This window comes from Anabas testudineus, chromosome 3 (genome assembly GCF_900324465.2).
Source record: "Anabas testudineus chromosome 3, fAnaTes1.2, whole genome shotgun sequence".
In the NCBI taxonomy this organism is placed as follows: Eukaryota; Metazoa; Chordata; class Actinopteri; order Anabantiformes; family Anabantidae; genus Anabas; species Anabas testudineus.
The window spans coordinates 2,434,338-2,452,221 of record NC_046612.1 but is presented as its reverse complement, the minus strand read 5'-3'; the positions used below and the strand labels follow the sequence as shown (position 1 = coordinate 2,452,221).

The 17,884-nt window shown below is 43.5% G+C and overlaps 1 protein-coding gene across 10 annotated transcripts; it reads left to right on the top strand.

The window, feature by feature from the left end:
* Positions 1–2,635: 2,635 nt before the first annotated feature.
* On the top strand, positions 2,636–17,880 carry tp53bp1 (tumor protein p53 binding protein, 1). Of its 10 annotated transcripts, none has more exons than XM_026377892.1 (28): positions 2,636–3,153; positions 3,968–4,055; positions 4,147–4,231; positions 4,323–4,390; positions 4,513–4,644; positions 5,179–5,221; positions 5,313–5,482; positions 5,660–5,786; positions 5,883–5,977; positions 6,056–6,243; positions 6,852–7,992; positions 8,399–8,515; positions 8,618–8,809; positions 8,922–8,988; positions 9,675–9,767; positions 11,151–11,427; positions 11,739–11,807; positions 11,903–12,055; positions 12,146–12,366; positions 12,657–12,827; positions 13,484–13,881; positions 14,393–14,584; positions 14,834–15,022; positions 15,625–15,813; positions 15,936–16,033; positions 16,438–16,634; positions 17,351–17,487; positions 17,556–17,880. In XM_026377892.1, the coding sequence occupies exons 1-28, from the start codon at positions 2,974–2,976 to the stop codon at positions 17,744–17,746; spliced, it is 5,268 nt and encodes a 1,755-aa protein (XP_026233677.1). In that variant the 5' UTR covers positions 2,636–2,973; the 3' UTR covers positions 17,747–17,880. The 10 variants fall into 10 exon arrangements, 9 of the variants coding, with proteins under 9 accessions (XP_026233677.1, XP_026233679.1, XP_026233676.1 ...); XM_026377894.1 differs by having other exon boundaries at positions 5,176–5,221; positions 9,678–9,767; positions 15,939–16,033; XM_026377891.1 differs by having other exon boundaries at positions 5,176–5,221; positions 9,678–9,767.
* Positions 17,881–17,884: the final 4 nt, after the last annotated feature.

Below are 17,884 nucleotides of genomic sequence, written 5' to 3'. Positions count from 1 at the left end.
GGAATAATTTAGTCTACATGTGATGTTTTTATCAGTTTGACTCGTTACAAATTCAACAACTGGATCCATTTCTATTTAACTTTGCTCTATTTTGCAGCCTTACGTTATTTTTTATTTCGATTTAACTGTAATTTTAAGTTCTGCGTTATTTGATAATGTTTCTATTTTTGCATCTTTATGCACGTTTTGCTTTTTTAAACTTACTGAAGTCCAGTTTATCATTTAGAGATAAGACGGGTTCTTCATGATTCTAATCCTCTATGTGAAGCATGGATCTCCATTCAATTCATTCCTTTGCATCTTTCAGTACGTGCCATGCGTGTGTACTCCACACCCTGACTCTCAGCAAAACAGAGGCAACGAAGGACTGAGAGATGTCGGACGCGTTATTAGCTTATTGCAACCAACGGGACAGTGAAACAAGCTGGGAAACCACTCGTATTGATTTCTAAGGTAAAGCTCTTTACGTTGCTTTATTACTGGGGGCTCTGCCGGGGCTGCAGCGTCTGCTCCGTGTGTGTGTCGGTGTCATCAGCTCCAGCAGAGGTGGCTCAGATTAGACATTTTGGGTTGTGGCTGCGCATTTCTTATTGTGGGTGTCAGCCCGACCTGCAGAAATGACGACGTAACGCTGAACTTTGCGGTGCCAGTCGGTCCGGTTGGCTGCAGGAGGCTGGAAGCTCCAGCATGCGTTCAGCTGGGCTCAAATTAGATTTACCATCTTTTATTTTCACCAATGGAGCCTTTATCAGCGGTATATCTGCCTATTGGGCAGAATCAGGTGTCCATCATTGCATTGTTCCCAGCCTAAACGTCTCCACCTTCGTGTTTCCATGTTCAAATGTAAATGTACAAGGATCTCTGCTGCTGCTTCTACTTTCCTGTAAACCACAGCTGTGACCCGGCCCATGGCTGAGGTCTGGCAGGATGCACCTTCAGCTGGGTTAAAGCACAACAGGGAAAAAGTCAGGGCATCAAACCCAGAGGTGCACAGAGAGGAGCAGGAGTGTGCCAAAGAGCAGTCAAATCAGATTTAGAGAGAACTTTCTACTGTAATATTGTTCTATGTGGAGTTGAAACGGCCTCATTCTGGACTGTGATGTTTAATCTCCTGGTGACATCACAGCAGTTTGCAGGTTATTATATGATCCTTGTATTCACAGAGCAGAGAGAGGGGACTGAAGGGCTTATTCATGGTGCTCTCAACTCTCGAGGAGGACGGTTCCTCGGTCCACCCCTGACTTGCAGCTCACTTTCCCAGCAGCCTCGGTCAGTCGAGCGATTGGTGCTTTCTACTTTCTCTGTGCTCTGCATTAGCTTCGGCTGCCTGGAACAGGAAATGTGCTGTCTCCATGGAAACTGAGCCTATCAAATGGTGATGACAAAGTAATGCTAATATTTCAGAGGCTGCCTCTTAATCTTCAGAACTGTGAGCAGACAGCACACCATCAAAAGCTCGTGAAACACGGCTACAGTAACCGAACCTGCGCTTGTTTACTCTTCAAATCACCTCAGTCAACACAGATATTCCACATTTCTACAGTGTTGTCAAACTAGTAGTGGATGTGCAAATCAGCATTTGTGTTTCATGGCTCAGCTGCTCTGAACGTGTCCGATTGATTAATGATTAAATAGCTGTGAACCTGCAGGAAGAGTGGAGGTAACAGTAAAGATGTGTGTGCAAAACATTTTAACGTGCAGACAAACTTTTAGTTGAGGACAATGATAGTGAAAAAGTGAGCCTAAAAATATCCTATTCCTGGAGTCCCTGGAAGCCCCTCAAGGACCTCTGAAGGTGTCTGAGGTCCCGCTGTGGGACACAGTGGCCTAGATTGTTCTCTCTTATATGATTTACAGTGTAAGGGTCTATATGTAACATGGAAAACCTTGGAGTATCTATCATCTAACAACAAAATACAATAAACTACTGTGGGTGTCAGCCCGACCTGCAGAAATGACGACTGAACCTTGCGGTGCCAGTTGTTTAGGTTGGCTGCAGGAGGCTGAAAGCACCAGCATGCATTCAGCTGGGCTGAAATTTGATTTTCCATTATTTATTTTCACAAATGGAGCCTTTATCAGCGGTATATCTGGCTTTTAAGCAGAATCAGGTGTCCATCATTACATTGTTCCCAGCCTGGACGTCTCCACCTTCATGTTTGCATGTTCCATTTAACAAGAAAATACAATAAAATACTGGTTCAGGTCACATCTTTATTGTCCCACAAGAGGAAACGCTTTTTTTTTTTTTTTTTTTTTTTGTTGCAAGGCAGATAAAAAAAAATAAAAACATTTACAATAAAAACACTACAAGACAACTGAAGGCATAAAAAATGCTAAATGGATTAAATACGAACGATTAAAACAAGAAAAACAACACAAAGAAGAAATGACCACAGAAAAAAGCTAAGCTGTTGAGGAACCAAGATACAAACAGTATTTCAAAAATACACATTCTGTAAAAGTATAAATAGAAAATATGTGAAGAAAACTAGAACAAAAAGCCAATAAACAATATATTAAATATCGATAAGTCCTGCAACCATAAAACTAACCAATCTCAGTGTGACATCATCGCACCCATGGACCAATGAAATCGCTTCTTGACAGTTTTGCCGCGAGGTGAGGAGCGGAAGTGGGTGTGTCTGTTTTCAGTCAACGTGAAGCGGCGTCTCAAGAATCAACAAACACGTGAATATAAAATACTTTTCTAGTCGAGCAGGGATCCTTATGTAAAACTACACACATCCAGTGGTCCGACGTGTGCTGGGGTTTCTCAGCACTCTGACTCCTCGGTTGGCAGCAACTTGCTTTGTTGTTGGGCGGAGCATTAGCTGCTAGCCTTTGCTAACATGCTAGCCCCGGCTCGTTCCGGTAACAATAACCGACCGTAGACTCACATGTTCGCCTTCGTTGTCTCCTCACCGCGCGGCCAGATAACAACAGCCCGTCTCCTGTCCGCGGCCAATCCTCATGGATCCCGGAGGAAGTGAACTGGACTCCAGCCTGCCTCAGCCCGAGAACCCGTGTTTGATCGTGGAGGACTCACAACCAGACAGCGTCGCTCTGGAAGACGACCCCGAGAGCAGCTACCGAGCCCTGCTGGCCCGCCGCCTGTCCAGTCTGCAGCCCACCGCCCGCAGCCCGGTTTTGGTAAGACACAGACTGGCCAGGAAGTAACTGACAGAACCAGTGATAGTTAATATTTACTGCTCCACTGATGATGATCCAACGTTTTCTAAGTTGACACTGTTCAGGGTGCTCGATGTGTTAAAGTCCTACAACACAAACAAACAACATGATCTGAGTGAAGTAAAGTTACCAACATGTAAAATATGTTTGATTAATGATGCATTAGTGCAGATGCTGCATTTTACTACAATAAGTAGCTGTGTCCAAACTACTTGATATGCATGTGATGGGCAGTGAGATGAACTAAGGACTGTTTAGACGTGCCAGGACACTGGACCTGCAGGTCTTTTGACTGTGGTGGAAAACTAAAGCTGAGAGAAATGCCTCTTAATTCATGCTAACACTCAGAGAATGTGCAGAGAGATCTGGCTGTCCAGCTAATCACGGCACCTTGCTCTGTTGTGACAGTGTTACTCCACATGGTCCAAACCTGCAGTTACATCTGAACCTCCTCCAGTGAGAAAACAGAAAATAAAATGTACACATCAAATTTACAGTTTGATCTAATTTTAGGTCAACATTGTGGTAATAATAGAAAATTCTTTTCACTTCTTTTGCTCATTAAATGTTCTTTGTTTAGAGTGAACATTTGTCAGTTGATATGTGGTTTTCACATCACCCCCACTGCTTACTAAGAAATCGATCTTAACGTTTTGATAAACAGGACCCATCAAGAGCAATACATGTTTTCTTTTCATCTATAAACACAGTTTTTAATATATCTTCTGTGGGACCTTTTGTTGCTCTGTGAAACTACTGAAGCTCTTTTTTTCAGGAACTGATCTCCTCACCGCTCGGAAGCAGATGTTCACAGACTGACAGCCAATCAGAGAGCTCCGAGAGTAATAACCAGGTTAAATCTGGTCAGTGCTTTTCTAACAGCATGAAAATGACATGTGCATACCACTCATCCAAATAGAAAAAATAAAAAACACAGCTATTTCCTTTATTTAGGCACCCTCACAGCGACCAATCCCAGTTCAGCATCCCAGGAGCAAAGTCAAGTTCTGCACATCTGCCTTCCTCCAAACAAGAGAAAGTATGTGTGGACCCGGGGATTTTTGCTGATTGATGAGGCTCATGTGCAGAGTGAGATGAAGTGATGTTCACTCCGATTTCTATTCTGTCAGGTGTGCAACAGACGACGCTGATATGGATTCCAGAGCTGATTCTACCACACACTGCATTCAGTCGGAAGGTAGGAGGTCTTCTCAGGTATTAAGGAAGAATAAGATCCCTGTCGAGTGTATCACATTTTTGGAATTAAATATTGTCACATGTCTTATTGAGTGTAACAACATGTGTATGTCTGTGTTTCAGAGGGAACTTCTCAGCTTGGTTTCCTCGAGCTTTCTCAGAGTCAGGATCTGCGTGGTGAAGTGGTGAACAGTCAGGTGGAGGACAACAACATTGCCATCCCTCAGCCAGACAGTGAGAGATGCGCCAAAATAGGTATTAAGAATATTTGTAGATGTGGGTGTGATTTAATTTTTTAATCCATTTATTTTAAATTTACTTTCATTATTCTGAACGTTCTTTGAACTGACAGACAATGTGTGACCCACACATCTGAAATTATTTGTAAAAGGCTGCAGTCAGCCTGGTAACCGGGGAATTTGTGTCTACAAATGCTATTCTTCTATGTCCCTCTATTAATCCCTTTAGTTACTCACTGAGGCTCTAAATGTTTTTTGGTCTGCATCCAGTGTATCATTGTTGTTCACTTGGCTTCATCAGTTCAAGATGCATAAATTAAAAATTACATTGAAAATTGAAATTGTCCCTCGACAACAAGCTTCTCATGAATATAAACATACAGTATGTGTGTGGGTTAGAGTGGAAATAAATTGTAGTTCCCACTGACTGCTGAATGTCACAGTTCATTATCTGGTACCTTGTCATAGTGTTCATACTGACATCAAGCTTTGCAGCTGGTGATAGTTTTAAGAGTTGATCTGATTTCTACCTGTTTTTCATCACCAGCAGAAAAGAACATCAGCTCAGTGAGTCAGGACAACAAATCAGTGAGGTACGCCTGCATATGTTGTTCTAACCTCTACATTCATCTGAGCTACACATGGAAGACTGGTACGAGTAGTGCTTTTCATGTTTCTGTCCAGATCGGAGGTGAGCTCCAGCAGCTCATCAGCTTCTCCAGGTCAGTCGGGGAGGCAGCTGAGTGTCCAGGTTCTGCTACATTCGCAGGGCCTTCAAGTTTCTAGTGAGCAGGACCAGCAGGACTGTGAGATCCTGTCGTCACAGGAGGACCTGTTTGATGCAGACAAGACAGGTACATTCACATACATATGATGGGTGCTACTGCTTTTCTGTGTCACATACATAAATCTGTGGGTGTGGATTTAAAGAAGAAGTAGAAAGAAGAAATCAAAGCTGTGTTGGCTCACAGTAGTTCAATCTTGGACTATGGTCTTTTTTTTCTGACTTGTGACGTATCTGCACTTCACAGGTGCTGCAGTAGACAGCACAGTGTCAGAGCCTGAGCAGCAGGGTCACCCCACCCCAACACCAGCCCACACCTTGCGACTGCTGCATCTGTCTGGACAGGGAACACTGGTGCAGGAAAGTCTATCCCAGTAAGCCGTGACTGCTCCGATCCTCTCATTATCCTAAGTTATCCCAACTACACACAGTGTGGATAAATGAGCATTATTCTGTTCCATTTCTTCTAGGAGCTCTGTTGATTACGTTGCCCCCACCCCAGACAACTTCACCCACACCCCTTTAATTGTTCCCAGCTCACCTACCGGACCAGAGAATGAACACGGTAAACAACTAGATCTACGTAAATGACTTCCTTTGTGTTAATCTGGCTAATAGAGCTAAAAGTCACTTTCTCCCTCAGGTGCAGATGAACCGATGGATACTTCACTTCCCCCAGAAGATCGAGCAGTGGAAAAGGAGGAAGAGCCAATGGAGACGGAGGCGGTCTCTAAGCCACACCCATCTGCTTCTACTCCTGTATCCCAGAATTCCCCTGGTTTTGTGTTGGAAAGGACTCTGTCTTTACCCTCACAGCCAGAATTCTCTCATGTACGTACTCCATATTTCTTTAGTTCAATCAATTCGCTTCTTCATTCATTTGTAAAACACCAGAAAAGAGAGAACATTGCTGACTGCTGTTCCCAGAGGTTGCATAACAAGTGTTCATCTTCACTTAAGAGTTTCACTGAAGTCCGACCACAAAGCAGCAGAATCTACCATTAACCAGATCCACAGTGAACTTGGACTGCTGCTCACTTAAAGCTTAAAGTCACTTATTTTTGAGTGAAACACTCTTTAGCCTGGGTTTGAACTCTGTATGTGAGTGCTTCCTGGAAGTAGTTTAGATGATTTGGGAGAGAGAGGAGGGACGTTGAACTTTTTTCTTTGGAAAAATCAATACGCTGCCCAAAGTGGTTCTCTGTCAGAACCAAACAGTCCACTGCAGCAGCACAAGTTGGTACATCCCTACACAACGTTGTCTGTCTGCTTTGGACTGTTTGACAAAATATAATTTGAAGACCTTGATTTAGGCTTTTATTAAATATTAAGAAACTGCTACAAAAACAAAAACAGTTTGATTATATACATTTATTTTAGTTGCTGTCTCAGTTTCTGAGTTAGTTTCCATATTTTCCTTTTTTTCTTTTATTTCTCAGGACGTGTTTGTCCCAACACAGAGCCAGGAGAATCCACAACAGTCCAATAAGAAGGCATCATTATCTCATGAGCCACAGTCTCAGCATCTAGAGTCAGTTTCATTCACTATGCCTTTGCAACTCTCTGAAAACACAGAGAGCAGTAGCTTAGCTCAGCAGACCTCAGAGCAGATTGAGGACAGTCAGGCCACACAGATAGAGGAACTGGAAGATCCACCCGGTGTTGACACTAGCGACTCTGTGATTTCACGCTGCAATCAGAGGTGCGAGAGCAATGGCGTCTCCTCAGAATCACAAACTGCTACCAGCTCCAAAGCTTCCGTCTCTGCTGCATCACCAAAGCATTGCAGCGAATGTGCCAAGGTCGAGCAACCCAATCTGTCGCGAAAGTCAGATTTGCACAAAAAAACTACTTTGAATCTACAAAATGTGAATGTAATAGACAGCAAGACTGACGGCAAAGATGTGAGCTCTGCTGACACGGTGTCTTGTTCTCAAACAAAGTTTGATTCCATCGACCTGACTGTTAACAGCTGTGTGCAAGAGACACCCTCAGACACTACACCCTGCAGTTTGGCTTCACAGTCTGTGATCTCTCAGACATCTGCTGTGAATGTTGTGAAGAGTTCTGTAGATGTAGGAGAAGGAACTGCGAAGGGTCAGACAGGAGAATCATTGTCACAGCGATGTGGAAATGTTGGTAACACAAAGACAGACAGAGACACGGTGCATGAGAGTGAGCAGGGTGTGGTAGAAGAGGAGGAGGAGGTGGTGATGGAGGAGGCTGAGGAGGACGTCACAGGGGGAGGTGGGGCTTCAGGAATGGCTCTGGTTCTCTCCCAGAGCCAGCTGCTGTCTCCTGAGCCCATGGAGGGAGATGAAGACCAGGAAGAGGACAGCGTCATCATGGTTACAGACAGCGAGAGAGAGTCCCAGATGCTTCAGAAAGATGTGACACCACAGTCGAAAGCCAACGATGCCGAGCCAGTCAGAAGCAAAGTGTCCCCCTCCACTAACGGCCATGAATCCCGGCCTCATGTGAAGGAGGTAAACACAGCTCCTGATAGGCTCTCCCAGGCTGAGAAGGCAGTGCCTGAACCAGCGGTGCTCAAAGACAAGAGCCTCAGTGATAGCTCAGGAGGTAAGCTGGGTGCAGATATCACTAGATGTTTGCTCAGATAGGACAATAGATTGATAACATTTAAAAATCTTAGCCCACATGTCACTGCTGTTGAAGTATTGGTTTTAGGGCCTGACAATGTAAATGTGTTGTTTTGAAACTTCACTTCCATTAATCTGATAAGTTAGATTTCTCCTTGAATACCACTCAGCTGCCTCCTGTTGACATTATATGCAAAGTTGTCAAATGTTCTGTGAAGTTAGTTGTCTGTCATTAGATGGGTCAAGTTTAGGTGAAAGTGGCTGTCAAGTGCGAGAAGAGTTGAAAAGACATCATTCTAGTTTGTGACTGGAGGATTTCTTTCTTTAACAAGCACCGTGCACTGAAACAGATCTTATCTGATCCCAGTTTTCATTTTGTGCTCCAGAGATTTCCTTCCACTTCACCCTTCCTAAAGAAGGGGAGCTGATTGGTCCTGCTGTTGGTGCCACGCCTCCTCTGATCAACCAGCTGAAGCAGACGCTCAGACACAGCACTCCCATTGGTGGGTTATTGTGCCAGACAAACTAGACCTGCACCATAAGGTTAACCCTAAGTGGTTAAAAAATGACCTCTTTGATTTCTTCGATGGTTTTTCTTTTTCCAGAGATCAGCTCCTTTTCTGAGAAGTCAGACGTGGTGGGTGATGTCTCTGCAGATGTGACCATGGCTGCCAGCGACATTGTGTCTGGGGAAAGTGGAGAGGACACAGCAGAAAGGGGAGATGGGAAGCTGAGTCTGAGGATGAAGCTGGTGACTCCTGTTGAAGAGGGCAGCTCAGAGCGCTTCAGCCTGCAGAGTAAGAACCATTTGAATACAACCTAACATGTGTATCTTCTTGGGAGTAAGACTATCTATAGAGATGCTACACGATCGCATCACCTTCTCAGTTTTATATTTTCTTTCCCCAGAACCATCTCTATCAGAAGATGATGGATCTATTGTCAAGGCTAACACAGTTTCCAAGGCTGTAAGCAGGTAACTTGTCACTCTCACTCTCCCTTTAGACACATTAACTGAATTCCTTCATAACATTTTTCACAATTTTTCATTGCATTGAAGGGTTTTATTATTTGGAATTTCTTCTTTATTTATTTATTTAGTACTTTTTTACTTACTTAAATATAATATAATATAATATAAATAATGTAATAATATAATATAAATATTGAGCTAAATAATGGGATAAATTAAATTTAGTTGTTTTAAATATATATACTGTATTCTTTCCACAACATAACAAGGAATTGCAATATGGGAAAAAGATAATGTGGTAGGAAATTGTTTCTAGTACATTAAAATTTATTTTTTATTTAAAACTCTTCATATTTCAAATGAATCTTGGACGTCACCTGTAAATACACTAGTTATTTTAGCCGTGGTATCAGCTTTGTTGCAGGGATGGTCCCTAAATCACAGCTATTAGTAATAAGCTGTTTTATTAAAGAATATAAGAGTGGCATGTGATAGGTCTGTAATTACAATAATAATAATATTACATTCACATGACCCTGACGGAGCACAGCCATCTGTCCTCTTTAAATGTTGTTTTTTTTTTATTTCTTTGCTGTTCACTTTGATTTTCCTGGAGACTTGGTGTTAAATTGTTCTGACAAAAAAAGCTATTCTACATTCAAGTCTAATGCCAATATCTGATGTCTCAGCAGCCCATCAGTATTCAGTCGAGTCAGGCAGGTGCACAGACAGCACGAGTCAGAGGAAGACAGCCAGCCTGGAGGCAACAGCGCACCTGTCAGGTAAGGACAGCCATCATCGCAGAGGAGTCCAGCTACTAATGTTCAGCCATATGTGATATAATCTAATGAAGCCACATGTACTTCTGTAGAAATGAGTTGAAATTGTGATTGTGAGGTGAAATGCTCCTTTTTTTAGTGACTTACTTTTGAATTCTGCTTTAACAAGGTGTGAAATTAGAGCAAAAGTGTCAGACTTTGTTTCTACTGTACTGGTTTTATGTGTTGCAGGTCCTGTGAGACTGTATGTAATACAGCATATGGAACACACATGAAAGCGCTGTCTTATGCTCACAGCAGATTTGTCCCACTTTATGATTTTTAATACCACCAAAAAGATAAATGCATGTAGTCTGTTGAGATTTTCACTGCTGGTCTGCTGAAACCTTACATGTTCATGTGACCTCGGTATAAATATGAATAGCTTTCCCCTGTTGTAATGTATTTTAGTAGACGGAAATAGGTCTTCTCTTGCTAACGCTGCATCTGTGTGAGTGAAAGAGAAGGAAAGATAGTGTGTGAGACCTACTTTTGAATTCTGTAGGTGGGATGAATGGTTATTTTTTGCACTGTGCATATTCTCCTGGGAGACGAGAAGCAGTGAGGTGTAGTTTTGTCTTTGGGTTTTGACAAAGTGAGGTGGGTTTTACAGCTTTTCAGCAGGTGAATTTTCTGTTTTGTTCACTTGTTTTTTTGTAGTAACAGTTTCCTAAAACACACAGACAACGTGGTAGATACAAAAAACGCAGCTAAAAGACAAGGAATAGATTTTAATATACATGAAGACAGAACGATGCCAAAGAAAAGAATGTGTGTAAGGCTGACTCAGTGTACAGTAAGGTGCGTTTGTAACTCTCCATCACCTCAGAATTGAGGTGGTGTTTAAGTTTGTCCTAGTCCTCCTGACGTTCTGAGAACGTCTCAGATGATGGAACTCACTTATCAAACTGTTCTGTCAGTCACCTGCTTTGTCCAAGGAAAAGTGTCCCAATCAGCTTGTTGAACTTAGTATCAGTTTAACTTCATCACACCTTTCCATCATGCTGAGGGCAGGTTATACTAGAAAAGACCTGAGTCAAAGGAAACTGTACTTTGTCAGTCTAAGATGTAATTATCCTGTGCTCAGCTCTATTTCGGTCTGACCCATCAATGTCCATGGCAGAACTAGTTATTGTGTAAAAAAAAAAAAACATCTACTGTTTGAAAATACTCTAAACTCACTTTTGTGTGACTGTATAATTCACCAGGGAAACAACTGAGATGAGGGGTTTATTCTGACAATTGGCTTCTTGAACTGAATTAGTTATAGGTGGTTCTCGAACTGACCTTATTTCTTGTTGACTGACAGACAGATATCCCACAGTGTCACATTTAACATGTCTGCAGGGGGGAACTGTTCTGTTCACCGCAGAGGAACTCCCAGGCGTCATCAATGGGATGCAACAGCTTCCCCAACAGCCAATCAGAGCTTTCACAACAGGAAATATCAGCAGCTCCGCAGCAGAACCCCAAGGACACCCCTGGACCTGCTGATCAGTCAAATGAGAGGCATGGACCACCTGAAGCTCCAGAGCCCCCCACCTCAAACAGATCAGATGCCAGGCTGAAGCTGGTTTCCCAGCAGACCTTTGACAACACCGTTACTTCCAGTCCGTCCAACAAGGTTTGTGTAACTTCTGGTTAACAATCGCAGCAGAGAGGATACTTTCGTCTTATTCACTCCTAAAATGTTAAGAGCTCGAAGGTCAGCGATTTCTGCTTGATCAGTAGCTCCTTATGTTTGTCAATCTGAAGTGTAGCAGGTGGTAAAAGAGTTCAGTGAGGCTGCACAGAGCAGAGTGGATTTCGAGTAAAAGTCAAAGTGGTCAAGTTTTCTTTTTTGTTAAGAAATGAGGCAGTACAAGCTCGTGGTGTCGGGGTCGAGTCTGAACACATGTCATGGTGGTGTTGATCACTCTGTCCTGTGTGTCTCAGCTCCGTCAACGGACAGTCTCCCAGCAGACCAGCTTCGATGCACCGGGGCTGCGCTCCCCAGCTGGCAGGGTACGGAGATCCAGCTGTGCACTCTGTGGAGAAGAGTATTACAGCTTACATGTGTCAATACTGTCCAGATGACACACTGTGATTTTCCCTAACAGGGTGAACCAGACTCTCCGTCCTTTAGAAGAACAGCAGGTCCCGTCCACCGCAGACATGTTCACACCATCCAGGAAGTGCGGACCACCGTCACAAGGATCATCACAGATGTCTATTACGAAGACGGAAAAGAGGTGGAGCGCAAAGTCACTGAGGTAAAACCTGGAGGTGGATCTCAGCTGTGTGATGTGCAGCTTTGGTGGTCACTTGATTAGAGTAACATCCCTGCTCTCTGATGTTACCAGGAGTGTGAGGAGCCGGTGGTGGACTACCAGGTATTAGACAGCAACATCTCTCCGTCCCGCACAGGCAACAGCTCCGTGACCTCTGGTGACCTTGGTGACATCAGCTCTCTGTCATCCAAAGCTTCCAGCCTGCAACACAGTTCAGGAGGAACCAGCAGTAGCACTGGCCTGATCCGGCCAGAGTTCATCTTGCCCCCCGGCCGAGGGCCTAAATCCATCAGGTACCACCTCCAGTCAGGTCCTGTTAGTAGAATCGCTCTTCTTTACTGCTCTGTACTAGTTGCATGCTGATTCCTGTCGCTCCTTCACTGTCTTTGACTTTCTAACACCATCGTTTCTCAGTCATTCACTGACTCCTGACCGCTTCAGGTACAAGTTGCTGCCAGGTATGAATCTGGGGGCACTAGACACCCCTCAGTCCGCCACAGGGTGGCTTTCATTTTGAGAGTAGTCCCAGTTCAGTGCCTGAGCAACTTGACTGGCTTCCTTCGTCCCCTCTGTGTGTCCGCAGTCCCAGAAGGGGAGGTGGGCATCAACAGAGGGGTCACAGGGGTCAAAGGGCAGGGTCAATGGTCACAAAGGGCAGAGGCTACGGCACCCTGGGGTCCCGTGCCTTCATCCCGCTGACCCCCAGAGGAAGGGCTAGAAGGGGTCGGCCCCCGTCTCGCTCCTCCCCGTCCAGGTGAGTCCTCCCTGAGGTTTGGCCAACACGTCAGGAGACCACGGACGATGCAGAATTAATTAAACCCGCAGTAGCTGCAGTATCTATTAACACTTTCCTTTTCTGCTTTTCACTAACATTCCTAAAACTAATCACTGACTGAGTTGTGATTTAAAACATGAGAAACAGCAGATTCCAAAGTGATGTCTTCGATTTGCTGATTTTGTCGACCAGACATTCAGCTTCCACTCAAAGCAGGAAATCATCAACTGGAATGTTATTTACATTTTTCCTTTTTAATTATTTAGGTAATAATTTGAACAAATGATCAATTATTAAATTTGATTTGTTGATTACTTTTATGTCTATTCACTAAACATTTATTATTTATTAATAAGAAACTATTATTATTATTATTATTATTATTATTATTACCAGTATAGTTAATGTACAACTGTACAATGTATTAGTTTAAACTACTAACTGTATGATGATTGGACACCATAAAATAAATAGTGAAGACAGCCCACAGAGAGCTGGTACACTCGAATTTAACAACTTATTCAACCGCTTTAATTACATAAATACATAAAAGTAAAATATCTACACAGGAGTCATAGAAATCAGAAGCTGCTGTAGCCTCCAGTCTGATAGGAGCCTCTGCTTCTCTCTCTAAGGGGAGGAGGTGCTGGCTCACTACAGAGACTTGGAGCTCATGGTCAGCCACTGTCCTCCTCAGAGGATGAGCCCTACACCCGAATGCTCCCCCCACGCCTCCCCATCAGCCCCTCACTCATCGAGCTCCCCAGCCACTCCGACTCCCTTAGGTCATCTCCGGAGGAGGCGAGCTCAGTTGGAAGCAGCTTTGTCGGCCTGCGGGTGGTGGCTAAGTGGTCGTCCAACGGCTACTTCTACTCAGGCCGCATAATCAAAGACGCAGGGGAGGGCAGATACCGCCTGCGATTTGACGACGGCTACGAGTGCGAGGTGGCGGGGAAGGATATCCTGCTGTGTGATCCCATCCCCCTGGAGACGGAGGTCACCGCCCTGCTGGAGGACGAGTACTTCAGCATAGGTGAGGGAAACGAGTAGAAGTATGTAGGATGTAGGTTTAATATATTTGTTCAAGATCTGGAAAAAAGGGTCATATAAAGGACGCCTGCTAGAAATCTTATATTGAGGTTTAGGGTTATAAACAAACTGAGCTATAGTGCAGTTAAAGATTTAAAGTGAATGTGTTTACTTTACACTGAAGTACTCGGATTACTCCAAATCAATGTAGCCGCAGTAGATGAGCAGATTTTCCTGGACATTTCCAAGAATGGCAGCATATGGAGAGAGACAAGCAGACAGAACAGGGCTCCTCTTCACAGCAGGACCTGTCTGAACTAAACAATATGCAAATTGAAACTAATGTGCTGAGATTTCTCCATTTCATGTAATTTACAGTTATAGTTCTGATTTTATTCAGACTACTCCTGCTACTTAGCGTTTTCAGTGTGGTACTCATGTACTCATGCGGCAGGTTGCACTGCTCTCAGTATGTTTCATACAGTAATTGTAACGACCTTGTGACCTGTGTGTAGGTGTTGTGAAGGGCCATAAAACCGAGGGCCAGGAGCTGTTCTACAACGTGGAGAGGGAGGGCCAGAGGCAGTGGTACAACAGGACCTCAGTCATCCTGTCACTGGAGCAGGGAAACAGGCTGAGGGAACAGCACAGCCTCGGGCCATATGAGCCCTCCACTCCCCTGACCAAGGCCTCAGACATCAGCCTTGGTAAGAAAACCACAGCTGGACACAAGATACAGAGATTATTACAAATCATGTAAGATTTTTATTTTATTTACTTAATCAAGAACTTTTCTTCAGTAAGTGATAACCAAGTCAGAATTCAAAATATTGGTGTAAACTGCTTCTCTGACCTTTAGGTCACCGCTGTGTTTTGTGATCAGAGAATGAAAGTCAGCTTCTCAAACTTCCCTCTTTACCTTTCAGCTTTTAACTTATATAACATTTTCTGTCTAGACAACCTGGTGGAGGGGAAGCGGAGACGCAGAGGAAACTCTGGGGGTCAAAACACACCAAACCGCAGCTCCTCCAGCAGCCCCAGGACCCCCAGGACCCCCGGGCCCTCCGGCAAGAGGAAGCTGCTGAACTCAGAGGATGTGCGGACGCCATCTAAGAGAGGCCGCAGGGGGGCGGGCGCCAGAGCCGGTACTGAGAACTGATCACCAAGTTATGACCACATCTGAGGGGGTGGGGGGGTTATCAATTTATCTTGAATTGACAATTCAGTCAGATTTGTCATTTGTGAGGTTGTGTGTAATTTTAGCCAGTCATACATAATGAACACTTGGTTTTTAAAATATTGAAGGTTTTAATGAGTCTTTGGTGTCTGAATGTACTTTGTACACAACAGAACGTGATTTTTAATTGTTTTAGAAAAATGATTTTAACAAATATTTTAAACATTTTTCCCATTAATTTACATATTTGAATCTTTCAGGCTAGAAAAGTGATTATTTGAGGTTGTTTTTATTCCTCTGGATTCAGTAATGTGTTACTTTTGTACTGAGTCTAAGACCTCTGACCTCTACGTGACCTGTGTCCATCATCTGCTGCTGTCTGCTGCTGCTACTGAGGCTGACTTGGTAATTTGTGACACCAGATTAACATGGAGTTGGTCCGCAGGTGGAGGGGGTGGTGGAGGTGGAAGGTGTATTTCACGGGTGCTCAAGCCAAAAGTCAATTCAGCCAAATCACTAAAAACGTGCTACTCGATGTTTCCACTTTAAAGTCTGTGTTTCTTTCCACAGCCCAGCGGATCGGTGTGTGTAACACCTCCGGCAGCGGCACAGATCTTCCTGGTCAGTCCTGTGATGTGGCAGAGAGTCATGGCCCTCTGCCCCAGAATGCGTCGCTCTTCATGGGCTTTGCCTTCATGCTAACAGCCTCGTCTGAGAGCGACCGACTGACCAACAAGCTCAGCAGCGACGATGAGGAGGGTGAGGACAGAAAACAGGCCTTACATTGTTCCAGGGCTGCAGCATGCTGACTCACCTAAAACTTCCATCCCTGCTTCCTCTAATTTGCTGAATCAGTAACTGTTACTATTTTATTTCCTCAGCAGATTATGTGCAAACAGGTCCGTACAACAAGGCGTACACAGAGTCCCAGCTGCAGGCAGGTGGAGGCTTCATCCTGCCCAACTTCAACGAAGAACAGGTGAGTAATCATAAAAACACAAATATACTATAACACCATGACAAATGTAAAGATTAACTTATTACAATATTTATACCTTAATTATTCATTTAAACTTAACCTACATAAATTAGAGAAGTTGTAACTTTAATTTCTATTGATTGATTTTTAGTATTACCCTAGAAACATTTTTAAGTATTAAAATTTAAAGTAGCTTTGGAAAATTTAGATTACTTAAAAATTTCAACTTTATTTTTTATTGAATCTTTCTTAGTCTAGTGTTTTTTCTTCTTCATATTTTATCAGAGACATTACTGCACAGTGAACTTATTCATGGTGATAAATATGCTCCTCACAGCTGAAGCTGTGCAGGTTTGTGCTCAGCTTTCGCCTCCATATATTCTTTTTTCCGTTTCTCTCTTCAGTGCAAAGCTGCCTACCAGAGCCTGCTCATTGCAGACCAGCACTGTCGTACCAGGAAGTATTTGCTGTGTTTGGCCAGTGGTGTGCCATGTGTGTCACATATATGGGTGCGAGACTGCTGCAAAGAGAACAAGCTGCTGAACTACAGGAATTACCTGCTGCCTGCTGGTGTGGGGTCAGATGATGCTATCATCGAATGGTAAGATGAAGCTGCTTTTTCTTCTTTGGGTTCCTCTGGATTGGTTTTCAGCATGTATCTACAGAAGCTTATGTGTTATTACAGTGGAGTAACAGTCATTATTATAGACATCGATAATAAACAACACTTATTTTGTTGACGCATCCTCCAAATAAAACACTGGTGTAGCACTGTAAATAAGAACTGTAAAGATTTTTTGAAGCTGGTCTTACAGTACTGACATCCTTATATCTGTCACAGTAGATCTTGTTTGCTACAGATGCCTCTTTTCTTTAAATACACCACTTCAAATTACATATTTAATGTTAATGCACTGTAAGGCCAATGACAGATGTTACAAGTAAAATTAAAAACTTCCCACTAAGCTAAATAAATAATAAATACATTAAATTGTATACAAAGTCACAAACTGAAGAAAAAAATTAGAATCTAGTTTAACTCAGTTTACAGCAACAAACTTAGACTTAACTGAAGAACTTAGTTTTAAATACAGTGTCATTCTGGAAGCCAGTGGGAGTATTGAAGTTTTTACTCTCGGTTGTACTTATTCCTGTTTGAGTGGACGCTGTACATCTAGGCCACATTTCTTACAGTGTTAGTTGCTTAACTGCATATTTAACAAAAGCCTTTAAGAGCTGCTGTAACAGATGTTAGGACGTCAGTCATCTTACACGATAAACGCGTGCAGTAACTGTATTTAATTTCCCTGTGATAAGGCACCCGCGCTGCAGTCCGTTCAAAGCCCTGCGCGTCCTCCTCGTGTTTGAGAAGCCAGTGGAGCTTTGGGCACAGCTGATCACCATGGGTGGAGGTTCGTCTGTCCGACACTTCCAGGCAGAGAAGGACGGCTCCGGTAAGGACTCCACCAAAGAATGGAAACATTGTGTAAAGCTGTAGTTACTGAGTGTGTTTTTCTTCCAGCTGCAGACATTCCTGCTGGCAAGTATGACGTGGTGGTGACAGACCACACCTGTCCTCCGTCGCTGGTGAATAATGTGACATCACAGGAAGTACCGCTGGTGTCTCCTGAGTGGCTCATTCAGAGCCTCATCTGTGGGGAGCGGCTGGGTTTCAGTAGCAAGCCTCAGTTTCACCACGACTACTCCTCGTAATCTGACTACACGTGCAAAATGCCTTCGACCATGTTAAATGTTCAGCATTAGCTCTGTTGCATGCCTCTGCTGTATATAAATTTATTCTGTCTGTTTTTAAGGAATAATAAATTGTGACCTTTGTTTTGTTTTTATGGA

Excerpts from the sequence above, each read along its gene's own strand:
- tp53bp1 (XM_026377889.1), top strand. The coding sequence starts at position 2,974 with ATGGATCCCGGAGGAAGTGAACTGGACTCCAGCCTGCCTCAGCCCGAG. Across the intron at positions 5,787-5,882 it reads GTGCAGGAAAGTCTATCCCA|GAGCTCTGTTGATTACGTTG; the intron begins GTAAGCCGTGAC and ends CATTTCTTCTAG. Across the intron at positions 16,635-17,350 it reads GATGATGCTATCATCGAATG|GCACCCGCGCTGCAGTCCGT; the intron begins GTAAGATGAAGC and ends CCCTGTGATAAG.